Below are 22209 nucleotides of genomic sequence, written 5' to 3'. Positions count from 1 at the left end.
TTTTTACAGGGGCTAGTAGGAACAACACAGGCTCAGAATCCTAGGAATGAGTCTGCTCTTTTTACAGGGGCTAGTAGGAACAACACAGGCTCAGAACCCTAGGAATGAGTCTTGCTCCTGGTAGGGAAAGGAGCAAAGGGTGTATTCAAGTTTAATAAGGGTCAACAGAAGGCCGAGACTAGCATGCTCCAATCTCAGAGCGGCCTCAGAGGGCTCATTATTGCAGGCCAGTGTTTAAAGGGTGGTTGAAGGTCAACGGACTCCATTAGACAAAGCTACTTCATGTTATGTCATATTTTCCGCCCAATTTCGCCGGTTCACATCTGCATATTTTAAATGGTTAACCTATGTGTTCAATTAAAATCGTAATAAAAATACTTGTGCACGTCAAAAGGGTATGTGAGGTCAAGAAAAGCGCCTGATGTCTAGAAAAGTGCTATGCTTGGAAACAAGAGTGAAGAAATCTCAGCAGATTGTTTTGAAATATGTTTTTCCAAATATAATTTACATTATGGAGGAACCAAATAAGCTTATATTATTAATGTAGGCATAAAGTCATGTTTTAAACTCAAATTACCATTTAGAAAATTGCTTTTACTATAAAAAGGCACTGAATTGAAATATTGTAGCAAAAAACTGAAACAAGGTTTTCAAGAAAGCTGCATTTTAGAAATACACAAATACCATAGGTTATGAGGCAATCACAAGAAATCCAACCGTGGAAGAACGGGTTTACGGTTTGAAAATGTTGTGTAATCAAATATACACTTCAATTTCTTTAAGAATATGTTCTGCAACATACAAATATGAAATACTTTACAGAATGATGGGGGGAAAAAAACAGTAAAAAAATAAGATATCGATACGAGCCGTAGACAGACTAAGCAAAACCATGACGTTACTTAGTTCATATTCCCATAGATCCAATACCTACTGATGAAGGCTGCAGTCTGCATATCTCATGGAACACATGAAGGACTCATAAAACAATATGGGACGATGTCAAATGCAATAACTTAAATAAAGAACTTGGGTTGAACTCAAAGTTTTTCTGCCTCAGGTGAACAGAGACGTTAACAGTGGGCAGAACATGTCAGGTATCCTAAAACCGCTGTTATCTTACTAAACCTGAGAAGAACACACACACACACACACACACAACACAGGGGCAAATTAAAACATTAATCTGTAGTGAAACCAAATCAGGGCAGTCAATCTTCAACACCTCAAATCCAATATTGCCACCAAAGCGCATAGGTATAGTATTTTAAATAGGACCGCAGTAACACAAATGCGTAGTTAAAAACTAAAAACAGAAAACTCAAGGCACATCGACAGTCTACAGTTACACAGCTAAAGGTTTGAAATGGCAAAGAGTTTGTAATTATCAAACTCGTGAAAAGCACGATAAGGCACTAGAAATGGTGTGGGCACATGGTGTACTTTCTACAACAGATGCAAGTCCAAAAAGGGGCCGGACATGTTCCAATACTGATCAGGGCAGTCTCTGATGTCACCGACCATATGATCCCTTTCTGACATGTCCCAGCTATGTGCTCGCAGCATGTGGACAGATAACAGACATGGAACTCTCCGACTAAGAAGGTGAAAGTAATTAAGTCCCAGAAGGAGGTCTTCAGCCCAACACAGCGGGCAGCACCCGGTCTCAGTCCTCTGCAAACAGCACATTAGGAATGCCAAGGCACTGATCTCCAGGAGGGACATTGGGAATGTCCAGGCACTGATCTCCAGGAGGGACATTGGGAATGCCCAGCCACTAGTCTCTAGGAGGGACATTAGGAATGCCCAGGCACTTGTCTCCAGGTGGGACATTGGGAATGCCCAGGCACTGGTCTCCTGATCTCCAGAATGGACATTGGGAAAGCCCAGGCACTGGTCTCCTGATCTCCAGAATGGACATTGGGAAAGCCCAGGCACTGGTCTCCTGATCTCCAGAATGGACATTGGGAATGCCCAGGCACCGGTCTCCTGATCTCCATTAGGGACATTGGGAATGCCCAGGCACCGGTCTCCTGATCTCCAGGAGGGACATTGGGAATGCCCAGGCACCGGTCTCCTGGTCTCCAGGAGGGACATTGGGAATGCCCAGGCACCGGTCTCCTGGTCTCCAGGAGGGACATTGGGAATGCCCAGGCACTGGTCTCCTGATCTCCAGGATGGACATTGGGAATGCCCAGGCACTTGTTTCCAGGTGGGACATTGGGAATCCCCAGGCACTGGCCTCCTGATCTTCAGAATGGACATTGGGAATGCCCAGGCACTGGTCTCCTGATCTCCAGAATGGACATTGGGAATGCCCAGGCACCGGTCTCCCAATCTCCAGGAGGGACATTGGGAATGCCCAGGCACCGGTCTCCTGGTCTCCAGGAGGAACATTGGGAATGCCCAGGCACTGGTCTCCTGATCTCCAGGATGGACATTGGGAATGCCCAGGCACCGGTCTCCTGATCTCCAGGATGGACATTGTTTGCATGGTTCAGCTTTGATGCCTGATAACCCATTTCATTTTGAGTCGCGAGCTGGCCTGAGCTGGTTTGGGTCTTTAAAAAAAGCCAGAGACTGCTAGGGCCTTAATGAAAATCGGGTGACATTTAAAAAAAACACTCACCAAATAATATCCCTTATTAAAAAAAACAAAAAAAACACACACACAGAAAAACAAATCAAATTCAAACAAACCTCGATCCATCCACGCACACCACTGTGGGTTTGCGCTTTCGGACGGGGCGCACCAAGAAGTCATGCGTTTGCATTACAAAGACCTTTAGAGTACAGAATGGGCCGTAGGCTGGAGGCAGCTGCCCAGGGGAGCTGCGCAGGTCCGGGGGGGTGGAGAGTCTCTTCATGGGGAACGGGTCACTCATGTCTTCTGTGTGAAAGTGTCTTATGATCGAGGGTGAAATCACAAAGTAGCAAAAACATGAAATGAAAGGTAAGTGTGGATAGTAAACAGAGCAGTGGAGGAGACGGCGGGATCACACCTCTTCAAAGAACGCCATCTGAGACATGTAGGCCGAGTTCCGCTGGACAGAAACAATCACTTTAGTATTCAGGTTACATTTCAGTACTTATAGGAACATAAATAAATATATATATATACATTTTCATGTTTCAAGTTGATTGATAGAATTATTTGTCATTTTTACCAGCAACCAATCTCTCAACAGAAACAAAATGTTAAAAGCAGAAGGTCACTTGACCCCTCATTTCATTTTAACATGCATAAGAGACACTCATCATGATCTTATATCAATATAAATATCTCTACATAACCATATAAATATCTCTACACACACACACACACACACACACACACACACACACACACACACACACACACACACACACACACACACACACACATATATAGCTATCTCTATCTCTATATAGCGTGTCACCTGTCTCTGCAGTGGTTTGTGTCGACTCATCTCTGATTGGTCGAGCAGGAACCAGGCGTAGTGTTTTGTTTTCGAAAGCCAGGCGTAAGAATACTATTATCGCATCCGCATAAATCTAAACACTGTTTTTTAGTGATTGTGACCAAGCAGCCGTTTTTCAGCACGACACTTTATATTTTTCACACGGATGCTATTTCAACATGTGTTCATTTGAGCAGACTCGGTCTAGACCGTTCCATTTTCAGATGGGATTGAGATTTGGGTTGGAAAGCTCTGTGCTGCCCCCATGTGAGCACGTTATGCGCTTTTATAAATGCAAGAGGCTCTGACAAGAAGGGCGTTTCTTAGTCACCATGTGGAGACGCACTGAACGCCGTGGAAGGGTTCATCCGGCCTGCTGGCTATACTCACGTTGCTGTGGGGGGCGTAGTGGGGCTGGGCGTACTGGCGGACATCCCCCCGCAGGCTGTAGAGGCTGGCCTGCTGCTGCTGCTGCTCCTCCAGCTTCAGAGACTCGATCTCCGTCTTCAGCTCCTTCAGCTGGTCCTGCAGGTGCTTACTCTTCTCCATGTACTCCAGCCTGGGGGAGAGAGAGAGCAGGGGGCGGGAGGTTGGTTCCAAGTGAGAGATGAAAAGGGGGGAAAGAGAGAGGGAAGGAGTGAGCAACAGCGACGGCAGAGGAGAGAGGCGGGGGAATTGTTAACACACGAGTAAAAAAAACCAAAGGAAAAGGGAGAAGAAAGTGTCCCGACATCAGCGAACAGAGTACGAAGCAGACCTCGGAGCGAGACAGAGAGACACCGAGGGAGGGCAGGGTGAGGAGACGGGGACGCGAGCCAGGGAGAAACTAAAGAGGTACAACCAGAAGACCAGAGGGCAACAGGGTGGGCACCACAAACGAGAGGAGGAGAGACCCTGAAGGGCCGCACACAGCGGGGGGGTCCTACCTCTCCCTCTCGATCTCCATGGACAGCCGCTTCATGTCCGAGTCCTTGAAGTCCAGACGCATGGAGGCCGCGTCGCAGCCGGCCTCCGCAGCCTCGGGGGGAGGGGGCGGAGGGGGCGTGGAGTAGGCCGCTATGAGCTGCAAAGCACAGTCTATTATCAAAAGGGGAGAAGGAGCCTAGACCCAGGGCTGGACTAGAAGCGTGACATCCGATGAGTGCAAACCCAATGTACGGACGTCTTTTTCAAACCCTACAACGTCACTTTTGTCGGAGTAATAAAACACCAGGGTATGAACTTGTGCGTACCGGGTATGTGGTCTTGGTGATCTCCAGGAGCTTCTGTTTGGCCCTGCGCTCCGCGTCTTTGGCCTCCGTCAGGTCCTGCTTCAGGTGATCCGCTTCCTTTAACCTGCACACCAGTTAGAGAGAAGATCTCCTGTTATACTACTTTTCTGGTCTTAATTTCTTATTAATGACTCCTATAGAGCAACCTGACACGAATCGCAGCACAAAAAACTATGTGGATTTTCGGGAAACTCTTCCCCTCATCCGGGCTCTTTCAGCGTTCTGTCAACACTCGGCTTCGTCCTTCTCCGCCCCTCGCCCCCCTCCTGCCAACCCCACTCCGTTGGGATTGGTTACCTTCCAGAAGAGCATGTTGCAGCATTACCATGCATGGAAAATCCGGATTGTTCTACGTAGATAAATCCCGTGAATTTGAACTAGTGAATGGCGACCGGCGTCCCTAGTGTTTAGCGCTCTGCACAGCCTCCCCAGACGGTCAGCAGGGAATACGGGTATCATACTAAATGCATGTACGTCATTATTTGACCCTTTAGTATGGTTAAACATGACTATAAATCACAACGTTTATAGGTCCTAAAAGTCGAAAAAGCACAATAGGTGCTCTTTAACCTGCACACCAGTTAGAGAGGTAACTACTAAACTAGCTTCCTTTAACCTGCAGACCAGTAAGAGGATGAATAACAGGACCACACCACTTCATTCACCAGAGGGCACCAGGGCACTCTGAACAATACATGTCAAGAGAAGACCAATCAATAAAAAGGCATGAATTGCCCATCTATTGTCCTTCAACAGAGGGAACATCAGGTGCATCACACACTGGTTTGAGAAGGTGGTGAAATTCTGAGAATTCGGGAATAACATGTTGGCCGTTGACTAGCACCCTGGAATTGTACAAAACAACTTACGACTACCTTTACCATGCTTCCTGAAATACGTTTTAGCTTTGTTACAGGAAGTGGGTGAATACAGTTGTGCCGGGGAAACAGTACAGTGAGTGGACCCGCTGCGGACCTCCTCTCCGACTGTTCCACCAGCTTGACGGCCAGCTGCTCCGCCTCCCTCATCTTCTGCTCCATCAGCCTCTTCTCCTCCTTGGTCTTCATGGCCGTCACCTCCAGCCGCTGCCTCTCCTGCTCCGAGTCGGCCGCCTTGTGGGCCAGCAGCTTGGCCTCCTCCTCCGCTATCTGGGCCTTCTCCGCCAGCAGGTCGGCCGTCTCCTCCGACCGCAGCTGGGGAGGCAACGCCTTGTTTGGTTAAAAAGGGTCGACTAACATTTGCGCATTGTAATATTGGATAGGCTTTTGAGTTCTGCATTTACACTATCCAACTTGTATCCAACAATGTCCAAACCCAGATGAATCCGTAGTTGTGTTCATGGTAACGGTTAGGGTTCGTTACGGTTACTGCGCTTTAACAACCAACTTCCGGGGAAGCACTGCAACACAGTATCCCAGCAGAGACCACCTGTGTTGATATGATATTTAAATAGAGATCTAGCTTGCGCTGCTTTAACAGGTCATGCCAGCGGCCAAGCTGAGACAGCGGTTTCACCATTGACCATTTTTGTAAATGGATCAAATCTTGGTTGCAGACGTGACGGCTGCAATGTAAAGAATGTTGTGGGATAGAGTTTTCAAGGGAGCCCCGCCCTCACCAGTGCCTCATTGGCCAATCGCGCTTCGTCTTGGAGCTGAAAGAGTCTCCTCTCCATCTCCTCTTTGGCCCGCTCCGCCTCCTCCCTCATCTGCTTCTCCCGGGCCAGGATTTGCCGCTCCACCTGGAGAGAGAGAGAGAGGGCGAAGGGTTGAAACTAAGTTCAATTTAAATATGCAGACAAACAGATAAACCATTCTGTTAGTGGTGGAGTACTTAAATTAATTCATGCATTAGGACTCCAGGAACCATTTGGAGCGCAGGGGGCGTGGCCTACATTGGTGCACTGAATATTGATGCTGTTTTTGTCTTGATTGGTTTGTTTCGGATAAAAAAGTCACAACTAAATCCACCGAGAACATGACGTAGCAGGTTTGTTTTCATTGTATTCCATTAATCTTACTACTTCAATAGCTTCACTTCGTCTAAAGGGTCCTTTTTCATGTTGGACCTCAGCAGGACTGCAGAGCACAGCTTGAATTTTAAATCAATACATCAGTCTGGCCATGGCTGGAGAGGAATTGATTTCCAAATATGAAATCAAATAAATAAAACTTGAGCCATGCCTTTTTCTTTCACCGTTGTTGCACTATGCTAGTCTATTTCAGACCAAACTTTTTTAATTGCCCCTTAGTTCGCTACAACCTTCTTAGGCGCCACAATCTTTTTTTTAAGTTCGGCAGACTGTGGCCTTCCTTTTGGTCAGGACAAAACTCCCTGAGCACAGAATGGTCCATTCGTTTTGGTGGGATCAAGGCCACACTGATCTGCAGAGGGGAATGGGCTGGTGGGGGTGTGTTAAGCCCATGTCTTAGAAGCCGACCTTCTTGCGGGCCTTCTCTTCTTTGGCCTGAGCCTTCATCTGCTGCACTTCGATAGAGTCCACCTTCCTCCTCCTCATGAACAGGTCATGATTGCCGATGCACAGCTGCAGGATCTGGAAGAGTCCCGGACAAGAGCCCTTAGATGTTTCACCTCATCAATTAAGCATTTTTGTGAGAAATTCCATCTGATCAATGAAGAACCAAACTCACCAGCTTGTTGACACGCAGCTGGGAAGAGTAAAACTTGAACACGTCTTTCTTCTTGTCCAGGGGTTTAATAGTGAACTGTATAGTGGAAATAAAGTTAGAAACGGCTTACGGGTAATATACAAGCCACAAGGAATTTAAAATAAACACCAACTTATTTGAATTATATTTTTTCAAAAGAAAACGTAAAATAATTTCAACCCAGGAAGGCGGTTCCTTAGCGCCCTCTATTGGCCTATCACAGCTAGTCCAGATCATGAAACATCAGGGTGCACCACCAGAAAGTAATCATTAATACACAGCCCGGTCCCCACCTCCTTCTCGCTGTAGGATATGTTGCGGATGTCGCTCCAGGGGAAGGACTTGTTGGGGTTGAGCTTGCTGTTGGGGCTGTAGATGTGGAGACCCTGGGCGTCAACGCCCAGCAGCAGGTCTGTGTCTCGCTTGTTTTGCTGTCATTGATCATTTGGACAAAAACAGGAAGCAAGCAGGTAATCAACACATGCACTGATTGCCTGTGTATCTGTGGTCTGTGAGGAGGTTACACTTATAACATATTTTAATGGATCCACGAAATGCAAAAAGTGCAAAGTTTATTTTAGGCTTTGGTCGGGTGACTTAAATGGACACACTGTTTCTGTTCTTCCACACTTCACTCGCATAAACAATAAGCACGTTGGCATAAACAGACTAAATAATTTCACCTTCTTGGCGAGCAACATATTTTCATAGCCAGCGATGCACTACCTAATTGACTTGTGGTCAGGATTTTTTGGTTAAGATTAGTTGGATTGAAGTGTTTATTCTGCTAGGTGTCCCCCTTCGGCTTACCACACGTATTAGAGAACAAAGGAAGCATCCCAAAAGAAAACTTCAAGGAACCTAGGAAAGAAGACACAGCAGCAGTGTTTGAGTTGGAATAACCAAGACTTACAGTTATGGAAAAGTAGCTGATGCCGTACATCTCAAGGTCCTGGGCAATCTTGAGGTAGTCCATCTCAGCTTCATCTCTGCAGGGGTCCAAACAAAAGCAAAACAATAAGAACAAGACTCAGAATGGGCCATGATCAGTGAGCAAAGGCGAAGAGTGACCTCATTTGAAATAAATCCTTTACCTTATTTATGACCACTTGATAAACTAATATGCATATAGTGACTAAATCAAACCCCATTAACATGGAATAGTCCCACATGGACACACATGAACCGCCAGCCATGTGGGCTTTACTGCTCAGTGTTGGTTAAAAGAAAGAGGTACGTATGCAAAGTCCTTGATTAGTTTGCATTTACAGTAACGCATCTCATTTGCCATGTCTGCAGTTTTTAATAGTTTGAGAGCCAATGTTGTTGCCCCTCTTTTTTGACTGTTATTCTAGTAGATTTCCTTTTTTAAAAAGGAAGTTGGCTGGGATATCGATTATTAAAATCTATAACTCCTCCCTCTGATAATCTGACATAAAACAGAATGTAAATATTGTATTGTAAATTTGTGAATATAACCCACTAAGAGATGTCCACTTTCACTAAGAGATGTCTACTTCTTACTTTAATTTATTGTATTTTATTTATAATTTTCTATTTTATAATCTTATCTTCTTTGCTTGTAATTTCTATTTGTACGGAGCCCCTGGAACGAAACAGTTTCCCCCCTGGGGATCAATAAAGTTTTCTGATTCTGATTAGATATTTTCCTTGGATGTTAACCAAAACCAAACTAGATCCACTGTTCTCAACGCCATTTCTACAGTACGGTCCGGTTAATGTATACCAAATGGTCTGGCTCTTTGTGGAAATAAAGCCAGGAGTGGGTGTGTTCTTATCCATGGGACTGGCTACAAGCAGTGGCCTGTACTTAGAACCTCGATTAGTGGGTTAGCGAGGTATGTTGCGCTAAAAGCCTGGGTTAGCTGGGACTCGAAAGTCGATCTCTTTTAGCGTCGCTGTATCACCATGGTGACTTCTGCTCTCAACCAAACCTGGTCGGGAGCAGGTTTTCAGCTAAGTCTATCGGGTTAGATCAGTGTGCGTAGCTTCCTAGCACCTCCTTTGACAAGGTCCCCATTACTGGGTGTTCCCATGGACCTCGAAGCCCGTATCGACAGAGGCTCTTTCGGGACCGATCCCTTGGCATTGCCTGAGAATATTCTTTATGAAAGATACAGGTTCTCATCAGAGGGTATTCGCTATTTGATCGTCCTTGTTGGACCTTATGTAAACAATGCTTACTGTTGTGCATTGTGTCTCCGTGAGAGAGTGATAGAGTGGAGGTAGCGCGTCAGTCTTGAATTTCTGCGTGCGGGGTTCGTCTCCTAAGTGACGCGCATTTATGTGAAGCTTAAAAAGTCCCAATTCTCATGTATATGGAATACTCATTCACTAAAGGTTATGGAATTAAATTTTTGTGCTTATTTCGAACTTGAACCGATATACTAAAGGCCGTGCTGGCACCACATCTATAGGGGTAAAAGGCATGATGATAGACCGGTGAGATTTGAACCCCGGTCGCTGGCGTTCGGGACTTATACTAATCCACTACGCCACCGCTGCTACCTCTCAGTGGTAAAAAAAACATATAATATATGCGAAAACATATGCGATACATTTCTTACATATGGTGTATTTAAAGTGAATTCCCTAAATTATAGAATAAGGCAGGATGGACGTCGCTTACGCATTTTGAAATCCTCATCACTCTATTGAGATTAATGGCGAACAATAGTTATTTTATAGACAATATGCAGAATCTTTTCACTTATACGCATTTATATAGACTGCTTGATCTATCCAGTTTGTAAAGGTGTGTAAAATGACACGATGAACGCCCCTTTCCCGTGAAAGCGCATTGAACCTAAAGCGGAAAACCTGGCTCGACTAATCGAATCGTAAGTGGGCTTCGTAGTACAATTTAACTCTGATCGCGAGTTGCGTCTCCGTCGAGCCAGGTTTTCCCAAGAAAGCCTGGGTATGTTCAGCGAGGTTCGTAGTATACCCCACAGGTCTACAACGTATCCAGCCCCTCCCCTGGAGACCACTCCTATCATCGGTTCATTCTGACATTATTGGATTTGACACTTCCTCAATGAACTCTCTTTGGCGGACGTGATTTTGCTTTGGCAGACCTAGAACATTTTTGCTGGCCACCAAAGATTTTAAAGGCAGTAGAAACCCATATAGACAACTGCCCACACACTTACAGAAACCAAGCTAGACAGGTTCTTCACAGAAGGACATGGTCTAGAGGAATGATACGCCTAGGGCTAGAGTATAGTTTAACAGCTTCTGTACAGGAGAGATTAGGATGATGATGATGTTGTACCTGGCGATACCTCTGTGCTCTGCATACCATGCAGTGATCTTCTCCTCCCACATCTCTGCTGTCATTTGGTACTGCATCAGAACCTGGGGAAGGCAGACAGGTTTATACTAGGCTAGGGCGAGAGAGAGAGAGAGAGAGAGAGAGAGAGAGAGAGAGAGAGACTTACCCTTTGAGGCAACAGCTCATCTTGGGCTAAGAACCCAGGCTTGTGGAAGTTTGGGTCATAATCCCCATACTGCGTGAATTTAAAAGAAAGAAAAGAGATTTGGGAAAATGGTTACAGAGACTCTCCAAAACAACCAAAACAGACCTAAAGCACTTGATGCCTCAATGATATCTGATATCCACAAGGTTTCCTTTGCTTCAGTAGGAGCTACTTACCTTGGCTTGGACAGCGTAGGACGCCAGCAGAACCGAGGCTTCGGGAGAGCAGAAGATCTCTTCATCCAAAATCTGTTTCTTCACCTATCAAACGTTATGTGTAATTCACAAAGTGAACAAGGGAAAAACACCTTAACACTGCATTTCCACTCATTGTCTAGCCTAGATGCTAACAGTCATGTAAATGTCTTACTCTGGGGTGAAACTCTGCATAGTGTGACAAAAATAAATTAAGTTAATCTTACGTTGAAGGAGTTTTAGGAGGTAATACTAACCTTAAAAAGGTAAATGGGCTCCAGTTTGAATAAAGGGCTTTGTCTTTAGCTCACTCAAAAGTAAAGCTGAGTAATGATTGAATCGTGAGTGTCCTCTCCTTAGCTAAAGACCCAACACTTGATGTTAATTCATAATAGCAATAGAGAACACCTTTAACACCTCCATTTTGTAAAATATTATTGATGAAACTTGATACTTGAACTAACCCTAACTGTAATTGCAACATTAGTTAACCGCCATGTGTGAAAGGTAAACCTAACCTGAATGCAGATTTAAATAACCCTGTTCCCATATTAGTGGTTTACAAAGAGCAGAAGCAGCCGCATCCTCACCTGAAGGAAGAACAGGTGCTGCGTAATCTCCTGGACCAATTCTTCTTCTACTTTTTCTGGGAAGAACTTAGCCAAGAAACTAAAGGTTATCGGTGAGTCCTTGGGAACTTCCTGATCGAGGACCTGCGTTATCAGAAACATACAACAGTATGAGACAAGCCCACCAGGTGAACTGGGGACTGGTAATCAGCTGGAGTCCTCCATTTACCCGCACAACATACACTTCACTTCATTTAGAGAAGTCTGCCGTCTGCAGTGTTTGTTGAGCGGTGTCAGTCAACCTTTGCAGCTGATTGGCTTAGCTTCAGTAAGCAGGATATGGATGGACCGAATGGCGGCATTGCCCTGTTTTGTAGTTCATTTCCTGCCCTTGGGCATTTAGAAATCAATGCATGCAGCTTTTCTAAATTGACACATTCAAGAGCATTAAATAAATTAGTCTTTACTAAGTGATGCAGGCTCACCCTCTTCTCAGGCTTCAGCCAGGCGTACGTGTCCTTCACGGTGTAGCGGAGGCCAAAGAACCAGGTCTCCCTCAGACCAACCGTCCTGCACACCAAATCAAACAGGTCCTTCCCCTTCCACTTGACCTGCAGGGGAGACAGAAAAACACCTGGCTTTGAATCTCTGTGTGGAGGAGGTCAAGTGAAATGCTAGTAGTACATTTTGAATTGTGTTCATTTTTAAACCACTAAAACATATCCAATGGTCACACACACACACACACACACACACACACACACACACACACACACACACACACACACACACACACACACACACACACACGCACACACACACACACACACACACACTATAAGGCAGATCACTGGAACAGGCAATTTCTAGGGGTTAAGTGTATCCTACATTATTGAGTGTAATTCAAAGTGAAATAATGTCCCAATTTTTGGGATCGCAGTTCTGGATTGATCGGCTTGTCGACTATCAACTTGTATATGAATATAATATTCAAAAGTATGTTTTAAATAGTGCATAATCCCCTTAGAATGACCCCTTTAATTCTACATAGGGGGCAGGTCCTCTTCAACGGAGCCCAGAGGTGAAGTTAAAGATAGCGAATGGCAGTTTGTGTGTTGCTGGGATCGTTTCTGAGGATCTTTTCACTGTTCCACTCCAAAGATTGGCCATCGCTCTTTCTAAGAAGGTTTGTATCCATAACCAAACTGTTGTGATACAACTGCAAACGGTCATGTTATCAAAAGTAATCTATATTCACATCCTGCAGTGCAAGTTAACATTATCTTGTAGACCCAACTTCTTGAGGTGAATGATCAATAGATAAACAGATAGCGAATATGATAGGTCTATGAATGTAGTTTGAAACTATGAATGCATGGAGAGGAGTGTGTTTGAGAAACATGAATAGGCAGTTACCTCCGCCATGTCCTACACCATGTATAGTCCCCATGAAGACTATGACAAAGATAGCTGATTGGTATTAGGTTAACAGATCTATTCGCAGGATCAGGCCTTCAAAACATGACCGTAGTGCGACGCCTGCCAAGAAAGGGGCTAACTACACCCAACTGCCCAACTGAAAAAAACAAAACAAATGGGAAGAAGTCACTTTACTGAAGATGAGTCAATACCTCGCAGCTGAATTCCATTTCAGCATCCATGGTGATGACTTTGACTTTAAAGGTCTTTGGTTGTTTCTTTTTTAAGCCCAGTATAGACATCTTGGAGGTCTGAAGTTAGAAGGGACACCAGGAATCGAACGAAAACGGACTGTAAAATAAGAAACAGACATTATTCACTTCATAAAAGATCTTTGTTTTGCACATTGCTGTAATGCATATTGCCCAAACCACGAACGCTAGAAAAAGTTGTACTCGAGTGTATCACTTTTGGGGATACAAGACCCATCTATGACACATTAGGTTACAAAAGGACACTACGACAAGAAGATTGTCTCACACTTGGCATACTTATTACATGCGTGTGAAAGATGAACGTGACATGGACCGATTGGCATGTGTAGGATAGGATACAATTAAACTGTGCAGAACAGATTACATTTTTACACATCCATAGTTTACCTTCGCAATGACTTAATAACGGGCTGGTCCTCTGGAAAATTAATAAATCCTGTAGTTAAATTGTGATGGTGGAGACGATAGGACTCGTTCAGTGTGTTGAAAAGTTAGCTAGCTAGCGTTAGTTTTCCAGCTGTGCCACCAAAACAGACCAAAATAAATAATATAAAAAGTTGCAGACTTGGCAAATCGCCATAATTGCCTCGCGCAAATAAAGTATTCTACGGCTATCTGGTTTTATTGCGTATTATTGGAAAGGATGAAGAGGTTAAAAGACAACAGAAGTAGCTACAGTTAGCTTAGCTGTTTTGGTTGGTTTGGTCTGCCTACAGGCGAGAAACAGAACTGCATCTCCCTGCAGTGCGCATGTTCACCAGGGACAACAAGCTATGCTGGCGTGTCACGTTTAAATGCTGTATTCTTTATTTTATGTGCAGTGCGGTGTAGTCCCCGCGACATGACACTTTGGACAAAACATAGGTTTTGGAATAGGAAAATATTGTTACAATAATATATATATATTTTTGACATGTATAAAATAAAATACCTACCTGGATACCTAATATCATGAACATCAGAGGGAGATTAAGCCATATTTAATTCACTGGTACCGTTCCTTCCCCATCAACAGGCAACAGCTGATATGAGTCACTAGCTCTTCTTTCTCCCTGGTTCCAGCTGATATGGGTCACTAGCACCTCCTTCCCGTGGTTCCAGCTGGTTCACTAACACCTCCATCCTCCTGGTTCCAGCTGGGTCACTACTAGCACCTCCTTCCTCCTTGTTCCAGTTGGGTCACTAGCACCTCCTTCCCCCTGGTTCCAGATGTGGGTCACTAACACCTCCTCCCCCCTGGTTCCAGATGTGGTTCACTAACACCTCCTTCCCCCTGGTTCCAGCTGTGGGTCACTAACACCTCCTTCCCCCTGGTTCTAGCTGATATGGGTCACTAACAATTTTACCATTAAATAGTAATATAAAATAGAGCACTAAAGGATTAAAATGATATTTAAAAAGGTGTAATGGGAGCTATTGAAAAAAATAATTATGCATTTATTTTCTGGTCAAATATTTATCTTAATATAACACATAAGCAATCAAAATAGGTGTGCTAGATGAGACCAATTCAGTTAAATTATTTTATCATATTTATTTTTTATATGACCAAGTCAGCACGAAGGTAATGTAAATAACGATTTTGTGTCAAACTGTAATTGATTGACGGTCCCTAAGTGAAACCAATCCTCTGCTGCCACACAGCGTGAAACTGAGGGACAAGAATCCGCTGAATCCGGCTGAATGTCCGTTGAATATCCAACTCCATAACGTCCTACGTCCACCGTCCAACCATAACTTTACCTAAGTCCGCGGTGTGTAAACCCTTCAGTAGCCTTGCTGTAGTCTGAGGAACATAAACGTCAAGGCTATAAGAGACCAGCTGACGTAAGTACGATAGACGCATACGTACCTACACTGGTTGAACTAACGTTGGTTGTTATTGGTGATAGTTAGGATTTCATATTACACTATGAAAAAAAAAAGCAATAAGCAATAATGAATACTGATTGTTTTTATCGATTAATCAGCTGGACTTTCCCGCGGTGAACCCGGGCGATAGTTTGATTTGATGAAGCGCATTGATCTACTGTGGTATAAACGGTTATAAATATAGTTACTTAGTAAGCTGGAATCAAAATAATTGGTGTACCTTTGTGTACATAGGTTGATTCAAAATGTCTTCTGAGACGAGGACGTTGGACAATGTGAAAGACGTTATTCTATCAGCTCACATGAACCTCTCACCAGCAGAAAAGGTGGAGTTCTACAACACGTGGGCAGAGAACTATGACAAGGTAAGCTTCTGGTTTGGCAAAAGTGGCAAACTCATTCGGCTCAACTCCATATAAATGTATCAGTCTTATACATAACTCCTCCTGTGGATGAACCGACAGGATGTGTCTGTCCTGGACTACCGTGCGCCCCTTCTAGCGGCCGACCTGGTCTCCGCCCACTTCCCCGGGGAGCGGGGGGCGGCGTTGGTGCTGGACGTCGCGTGTGGGACCGGGTTGGTGGCTGCAGAGGTGAGAACTAACCTGGGCTGGTGTGAACCGACTGCTTTTAATATCTGCCGTCATAGTATTTGGAAGCTGTTAAGTGTGGCCCTTCTTCTGGCAGATGAAGAAGCACGGGTTTGGACGTCTTGTTGGCCTTGACGGAAGCAAGGGTATGCTCCAGCTAGCCAAAAACACAGGGCTCTACGAAGACGTCAAGCAGTGCATGCTGGGAGAAGACCAGCTACCGGTGACATGGGGTAACGGTTTGCATAAGACGTGTATCTGTTCACATGAAACATGTGCATTCCCTCCTATTATAGATATTATTATTCTAGATATTAGATAACCAATGTTGTACTTTGTGGAACAAATGGAACAACTAATAATACAATTTATATAAACCTCTCAGAATCTTACATTGCATTGTTCTATCGGAGGGTTTCAATCATGTGATTGAAAAATTCTATAATCACCAATGAACCAGTTGTTATTGTCGTTATTGTGAAAAACATGTGAAGCCTCCCTCTTACCACTAATAGAACGGTAACTACAACACTTTGTCCAGCAGGCTCATTTGATGTGGTGATAATTGTTGGAGCGCTTAGCGATGGTCAGGTTCCAGCTTGTATTGCCAAAGAGCTGTGTGAGGCCACCAAACCAGGTGAGACCTTTGATGCTCCTCAAACCACCCTCCAAAGCCAGGCTCGTTAGAAAACACTTGACTCTATACTCCGACCTCTCTCCCCTAGGGGGCCTCGTCTGTATGACCACCAGAAGCAACCGAGACAACGTGCTTTACAAAGCGTGTTTGGAGCAGCAGCTGAAGCTCATGGAGGAAGAAGGTCTGTGGAGTTGTGTGACCGCAACGGAGGTGGAGGAGTGGGAGAGAGCTGTGTCGGCGGATGAGGAGGGCTACATCGGCGGCTGTGTTTACATATACAGGGTCTCTGATGTAAAGCCGTGCAGCCCTATGCTTTAAGAAACGAGGGCTGTTGAAACGGGATCGCCGAGTTTGCATATACGTTGTGCTGTACTGGGAAGATATCCTGCTGACACACATAGGAATTCCTGATTGCGCCATAAAAGTGGCTCTGCGCAGCCATACTGGTCTTAAAAATGTCATGTTCATTTTTATCATTCTGGCCATATTCCGATGAACTCATTAACTCATCACACTCAGGATTTCTGCAACCTCGGCAGGACAATGACGTCATTGTTCCGGGACTTGTTTTTCTCCACTGGTCCAATCAGTCTGAAGTAGTAGACTCACTTTGTCTACAAATGTTCACAGACGCTTTATTAGTCCCGACAGGAACGTTTTCAACTGACAAAAGTCATCTTGTTGTTATGCTTTTAAACAGTCCTGTTAAGCTCTAGGTGCACATTAGCCTACAGATGTAGCTCCAATGATGACCAAGTCATTACATTGTTGTCATACCTGGAAAATGCCATTACACAACTTACCACAACCCTATAAAAACAAGATTCAGTTTCCTTTTTATTATCCTGTTCGACTTATACACAGATATTGGTCCGAAAAGTCCTAACATATTTAGAGATACACAGCTCCCATCAAATCTGCTAATGCGTTCTTCAAGGGCCAGGCTCGTCTAATGGTGAGGGGGTTTCTCTCCTAGCAAGAGGTTTAGGGTTAAAACCTCAACGGCTGCAGTCTTACCTGCAGACAGAGATGCCTAACCCCTGCAGCACCCAGGGGTTATGCACCTAGCTGTTTTCAAAACGCACAGAAAACAATCCTGATCAACCACTTAGGAATATTGGATGTAGGAGCCTTAATGCCTATTTGCTTTATTTAAGTTCATATTTTATGATGTTTGGATTTTGAAGTGAAATAATATAATATTGTCAATTGTGGTAATTTCTAATATATAATATTTTATTTAGAAATTCACTTGCATTATTTTTGGTGTATGCACACATTAAATTACTTTATTTTGAAGTGTGAGAGGAATTTATTGTGTTAACTAACAAGCGTGGAGCCACAGAGTTTTTTGACCTCTCTCTCTATGTATCACCTCTAATCATAACCTCATATCGTGGAAAAGGATTTTTGTATTTTGCTTTTGAGCGTCAAACTGTAGCTTCACTAATAAGACCTATTGATCCTACATCAGAAATCGACCTAATGATTTGTGTGACTAACGCCACAGTAAACCTTCTATTCTTACCCTGGTATTCTGCAATAGGCCCTTGAACTGAGCAGATACGGAGAGGAAATAAGTCATTGCAGGTAGGACATTTGTATAGAAAACCAAGTTTAATTCTTGCACATTTATCAGTGGCAACATTATTGGGTGTGTGGTTGGTCGAGTTTTTAATGAAAAACTAATGACTAACCGTCATGGACTTATTAAATCCTATGTATTTGGAAAATGGCTGGAATCATTTATTTTTTTGTAATAATGACACATCTGCTTGTCAATTCTATTAGATTTTGTAACCTTAAACCTAACCCCATACAGTGGGTAACCTGTAAATATGTTAAACATGTATATATTTAGAAGATAGATAATATAGGTATCACACTACTTGAAATAATAAATTATGTATTCTATGAAGTAACCGTTAACTATTAATGGATGATCTTGTGCCAACTAATCTTGGTTCATATAATAATGCTGTTGAGATCCCTTGCAAGTGGTTGAATTAAAAAAAAGGTCTGGTGAATGAATGAATGCTGAATAGCATGTCAGGTGGCAACAGGACATTGGAAAAAGTTAGAGATCCTATCTGCTAAGAGTTTCTGTAAATGTGGTGATTAATTGTTCTTCAAATCAACTAGTCCTTACCCTCAACAATTCATCTATACAGCTTTAATCTGAAGGAGAATATTGATTATAAGGACCAAAACATTTCATTTTTCTTGTAATTTGACTTTAACTATTATGAAAATATTAATTATTGATGAAAATGAATATTACCTGATGTTTAACACAGACAGAGGTATCTCCTGCATACTACGCATATGCATGTCGCCAGGGGCAGCGCGTGCGTCAGGGGGGCATGCTCCCCCGGGCAGCCACTTGGGGGCGCCACTGCACTGACATCACAAGGATTGGGACTAGAGTTGAATTGAACTGTATGGACCTCTTACTTTTTTTTAGTTCATCAGATACAATCTGCTTTAGACTCTGACGCTGAAAACAACTAGCAGAACAGCTAGTCAATCAAAACAGGGATAGATACAAAATTCCCATTCAATGGTGGAATGCGTGGTAACAGAGTGGGGCCCTGGAAGAGGCCCCTGGAGCGGCAGGAACCAGAGAAATGGCCCTGTTGGCCCTTCACATGTAAAGAGCCCTCTAGAGTGGATGATATCCAGAATGAGGACGCTACACTTAGACTAATTTTCTCCAGTAGAGAACAGTAGGGATCATGGATACCCCTCCAGTGGATTCAGTCCAGTGCAGTGCTGTAGAGGGGTCCCTATGTTTGAGAATGGGGAGGTTGCCTAAAGGATTTGAAATGTGATGTGGTGCCCTTTCAACAGTTTCTGTTCCCTTTCTGATGACAAAATGACAACATGCCCTCAAAATAGTATGATTTAAATGTTTATAGTTCCCTGTGTTCTTATCGTAGAGGTGCATGGATATACCTGACTCCTGGATCACCTGATAATGTAACGTTAGTCCTAATCAAGGATGAACACTGTCATCAAACGTGATCATAGCTTTTTGCCCGCTGGCGGCCATGTTGTGCAGTAGCTGCTCTTAGTACTGAGCCTGAGGCGACATGTAGCGCAGGAACTGGAGAGAGTGCAGAGTAGCCATTATAATCAGATCCAAAGTCTGTCATTTATTTTCTTACAATTTATATTTTTATCAGATGTAGAGCTTTTACAACAGTATCACATTTCTAAATCAAAGTGCTTCAATACTTAAATTGTGTTTTTGCCCTCTTCCATCAGACGACCTCACTTCTCCTCAATATCGTTGATTGTTTTTCAATAAGAAGTTGTTTTTCAGGCAAGAAGTTGATTTAGCCATGTTTATTTTCGATTGGGGAATGTAAATGTACAACACGTAAACTTGGTTTTAAAAGGATATGCTGGCAGTTGTTTCCTACACAAATACAATATCAAAACTCATATATAATATATCAATAATAACTAAATGTGCATTTTGCTCACTATAAAAGTTCTTGTTTGCATCGAAACACCATATTTGAATATGCAAAAATATTCCAATGCGGACAGGCAGAGCGTCCTGCAGTGAAACCTAATGTCATCCAAGGCCTCTCTGTATTGCCCGGCCTCGTTAAAGCTCACTTTCTGTCAAACCAGTTTACCACGTGGTTTGTAAAAGCATGAGAGCGTTGTCAGATAGTGAGCTCCTATTTCAAACCTTCCATTGTTTGAAAAAACAATTACTTTCAGTTAAGGTGAAAATGGATATGGACAAATCTATATAAATGGGATACAACATACATTGAACGTTTCCCTAAAACCTGAGTGTACGTTTACTTAATCATCTTCATTAATTAAAAATAAACATTTACATCATAGCAATCACAAATAAACATCTTCACTAGAGCCATTGCCCGTATTTACACATCTTCAACATATCATTTATATATATAACATATATAACATAACATTTTTTCAAAAGGTTTTGTATAAATCCTTCATGCCTAAAGCATCTCATCACCCATGGGTAAATATAGCCAGGCATGTGTTCTCAAACCATGTCACTGCAATGAAAAGTCAACTAGTGCAGGTTAACACAGTGAAATGGTGAGTCCATGCTACATTGCTACACAGTGCAGTGCAGTGTTTGTGGAGGAGCCGCATGGAGGCGGTGGGCTCAGGGCGCTCAGGGCGCTCAGGGCAGGCAGGGGGCGGGGGTTGGGGTCGCGCCCCTATAAGTATGTTTTGTCCGGGTTGGACCGAGCGTCCTCGCTGCCCTCCGTCTTCACCGACTCCAACGAAGCGCTGGCGGCGGCGGCGGCGGCTCGCTTCAGCTGAGACTTGGTGGACAGAGCACTGCTCTCCTCAGACCTGGTGGACCCGGGTCTCTCCAGCTGAGACTTGGTGGACAGGGCCTTGCTGCCCTCTGACCTCGCCGACCCCTCCCCCCACGGCAGCTTGGCCGACCCCTGCAGTGGGGGCGGAGACACGGGGGTCCGGGGCGCCGTGCGGCCGGACCCGGTGGGCACGCGCACCGCCACGTAGCGCACGGTGGACGCCCTCCTCTTGTCGTCGTCCGGGGGTCCGAGCGGGCAGGAGGAGCTGATGAGCAGCGCCCCCCCCAGGATCAGCATGACGGCCGCCGCCCAGCCGATGTACAGCGACGCCCCCATCTCCCGGCGCTGGGCGTCGTTGCTGGCGCTGTAGAACTTGCTGACCACCGCGCCGGCCGTCCACGAAGTGGGGATCAGACACAGCAGGCCAGTGGCGATGAGCACGCCGCCCGCCGCCAGCACAACTGTCACCTTGCTCCGGCCCGGCGCGTCGTCCAGGAAGCGCGTGCACTTGCCGCCGATGAAGGCCAGCAGGAGGCCCGCGGCGCCCGTGAGGATGGCGAGCACGGTGAGCGTCCGCGCGGCCTGCAGGTCAGAGCTCAGCGCCAGCATGGACTGGTACGGCTTGCAGGAGATCTGGCCCGTGCTCTGGCACACGCAGCTCATCCAGATCCCCTCCCAGATGGTCTGCGAGGTGACGATGGTGGACCCCACGAAGGCCGTGACCCGCCACAGGGGCATGATGCAGCAGAGGATTGTGCCCGCCCAGCCCATGAGGGCCATGGCACTGGCCAGCATCTGGATCCCCAGCGAAGCCATCGCGGTGGGGAGGCTCGATTGACGGACGGCTTCCCCCGGGAAAGCCTCTTCTGAGGGGTCTAAGGGGGTCTTCTTCTCTTGGTCTTTATTGGGATCGCCGCTGTGAAAAGGAAGTTCTTGACCTCCACTTCCTGCCAACCTGTTTCTCGCTCTCTTTCTCTCTCGCCCCTGCCACTATCTTTCTGTTCTGTTCTGTTCTTCTTCTTCTATCCTAGGAGGGTTTCCTCAGGTGGGCCTTTCTTCTGGGTCCCATCGGATGCCTCACCTGTTTCTCCTGCCTCAAACCACAGATCGTTCTCTTCCTCTCACAGCGTCAGTCCTGTCTGACCGCCTGCTTCCCTTCCGTTCTGCAGCTGTCTGTGAGTGCTCAGGTGTATATTTCACCACGCCTACTCCGTGGGGTGGGCTGGGCGGGGGTGGAGAGAGAGCCAAACAGAGAAGGTAACTATGGTGGCCAATGACATCATCTGTTTAAGTCTGGGTTGTTGTGCATGTAGATTGAAATGTAAATATGAATGTTTTCATTCAGTGGATTTGAGGGATAAAACCTGTTGGCATGTTTACTATGTTCTATTCTATTATTTATTATATTAAACTGGTGAATAATAGAGCTGAGAAGGAAAAGTAAAAAACAA

General features: G+C 44.8%; 3 protein-coding genes across 4 annotated transcripts; 1 reads left to right on the top strand and 2 right to left on the bottom strand.

The window, feature by feature from the left end:
• Positions 1-647: 647 nt before the first annotated feature.
• nf2b (NF2, moesin-ezrin-radixin like (MERLIN) tumor suppressor b) lies at positions 648-14041 on the bottom strand. The gene is made up of 17 exons (XM_079738256.1): positions 13725-14041; positions 13275-13413; positions 12129-12254; positions 11665-11787; positions 11057-11140; positions 10842-10910; positions 10676-10758; positions 8294-8369; positions 7674-7811; positions 7363-7437; positions 7152-7265; positions 6330-6452; positions 5687-5904; positions 4673-4775; positions 4367-4503; positions 3831-3999; positions 648-3044 (listed from the first exon to the last, which is right to left on the bottom strand). The coding sequence occupies exons 2-17, from the start codon at positions 13362-13364 to the stop codon at positions 2997-2999; spliced, it is 1776 nt and encodes a 591-aa protein (XP_079594382.1). The 5' UTR covers positions 13365-13413; positions 13725-14041; the 3' UTR covers positions 648-2996.
• Positions 14042-15020: 979 nt separating this feature from the next.
• mettl27 (methyltransferase like 27) lies at positions 15021-17735 on the top strand. Of its 2 annotated transcripts, none has more exons than XM_079738813.1 (6): positions 15021-15164; positions 15444-15574; positions 15674-15802; positions 15897-16032; positions 16344-16436; positions 16525-17735. In XM_079738813.1, the coding sequence occupies exons 2-6, from the start codon at positions 15455-15457 to the stop codon at positions 16752-16754; spliced, it is 708 nt and encodes a 235-aa protein (XP_079594939.1). In that variant the 5' UTR covers positions 15021-15164; positions 15444-15454; the 3' UTR covers positions 16755-17735. The 2 variants fall into 2 exon arrangements, with proteins under 2 accessions (XP_079594939.1, XP_079594938.1); XM_079738812.1 differs by having other exon boundaries at positions 16341-16436.
• A 2034-nt stretch (positions 17736-19769) lies between these two features.
• On the bottom strand, positions 19770-21913 carry LOC307077429 (claudin-4-like). The gene has a single exon (XM_079738853.1). It carries the CDS (start codon positions 21572-21574, stop codon positions 20654-20656), a length of 921 nt encoding a protein of 306 aa, XP_079594979.1. The 5' UTR covers positions 21575-21913; the 3' UTR covers positions 19770-20653.
• Positions 21914-22209: the final 296 nt, after the last annotated feature.

This window comes from Pollachius pollachius, assembly GCF_949987615.1.
Source record: "Pollachius pollachius genome assembly, chromosome: 6".
NCBI lineage: Eukaryota > Metazoa > Chordata > Actinopteri > Gadiformes > Gadidae > Pollachius > Pollachius pollachius.
This window is presented reverse-complemented; position numbering and strand designations above follow the sequence as displayed.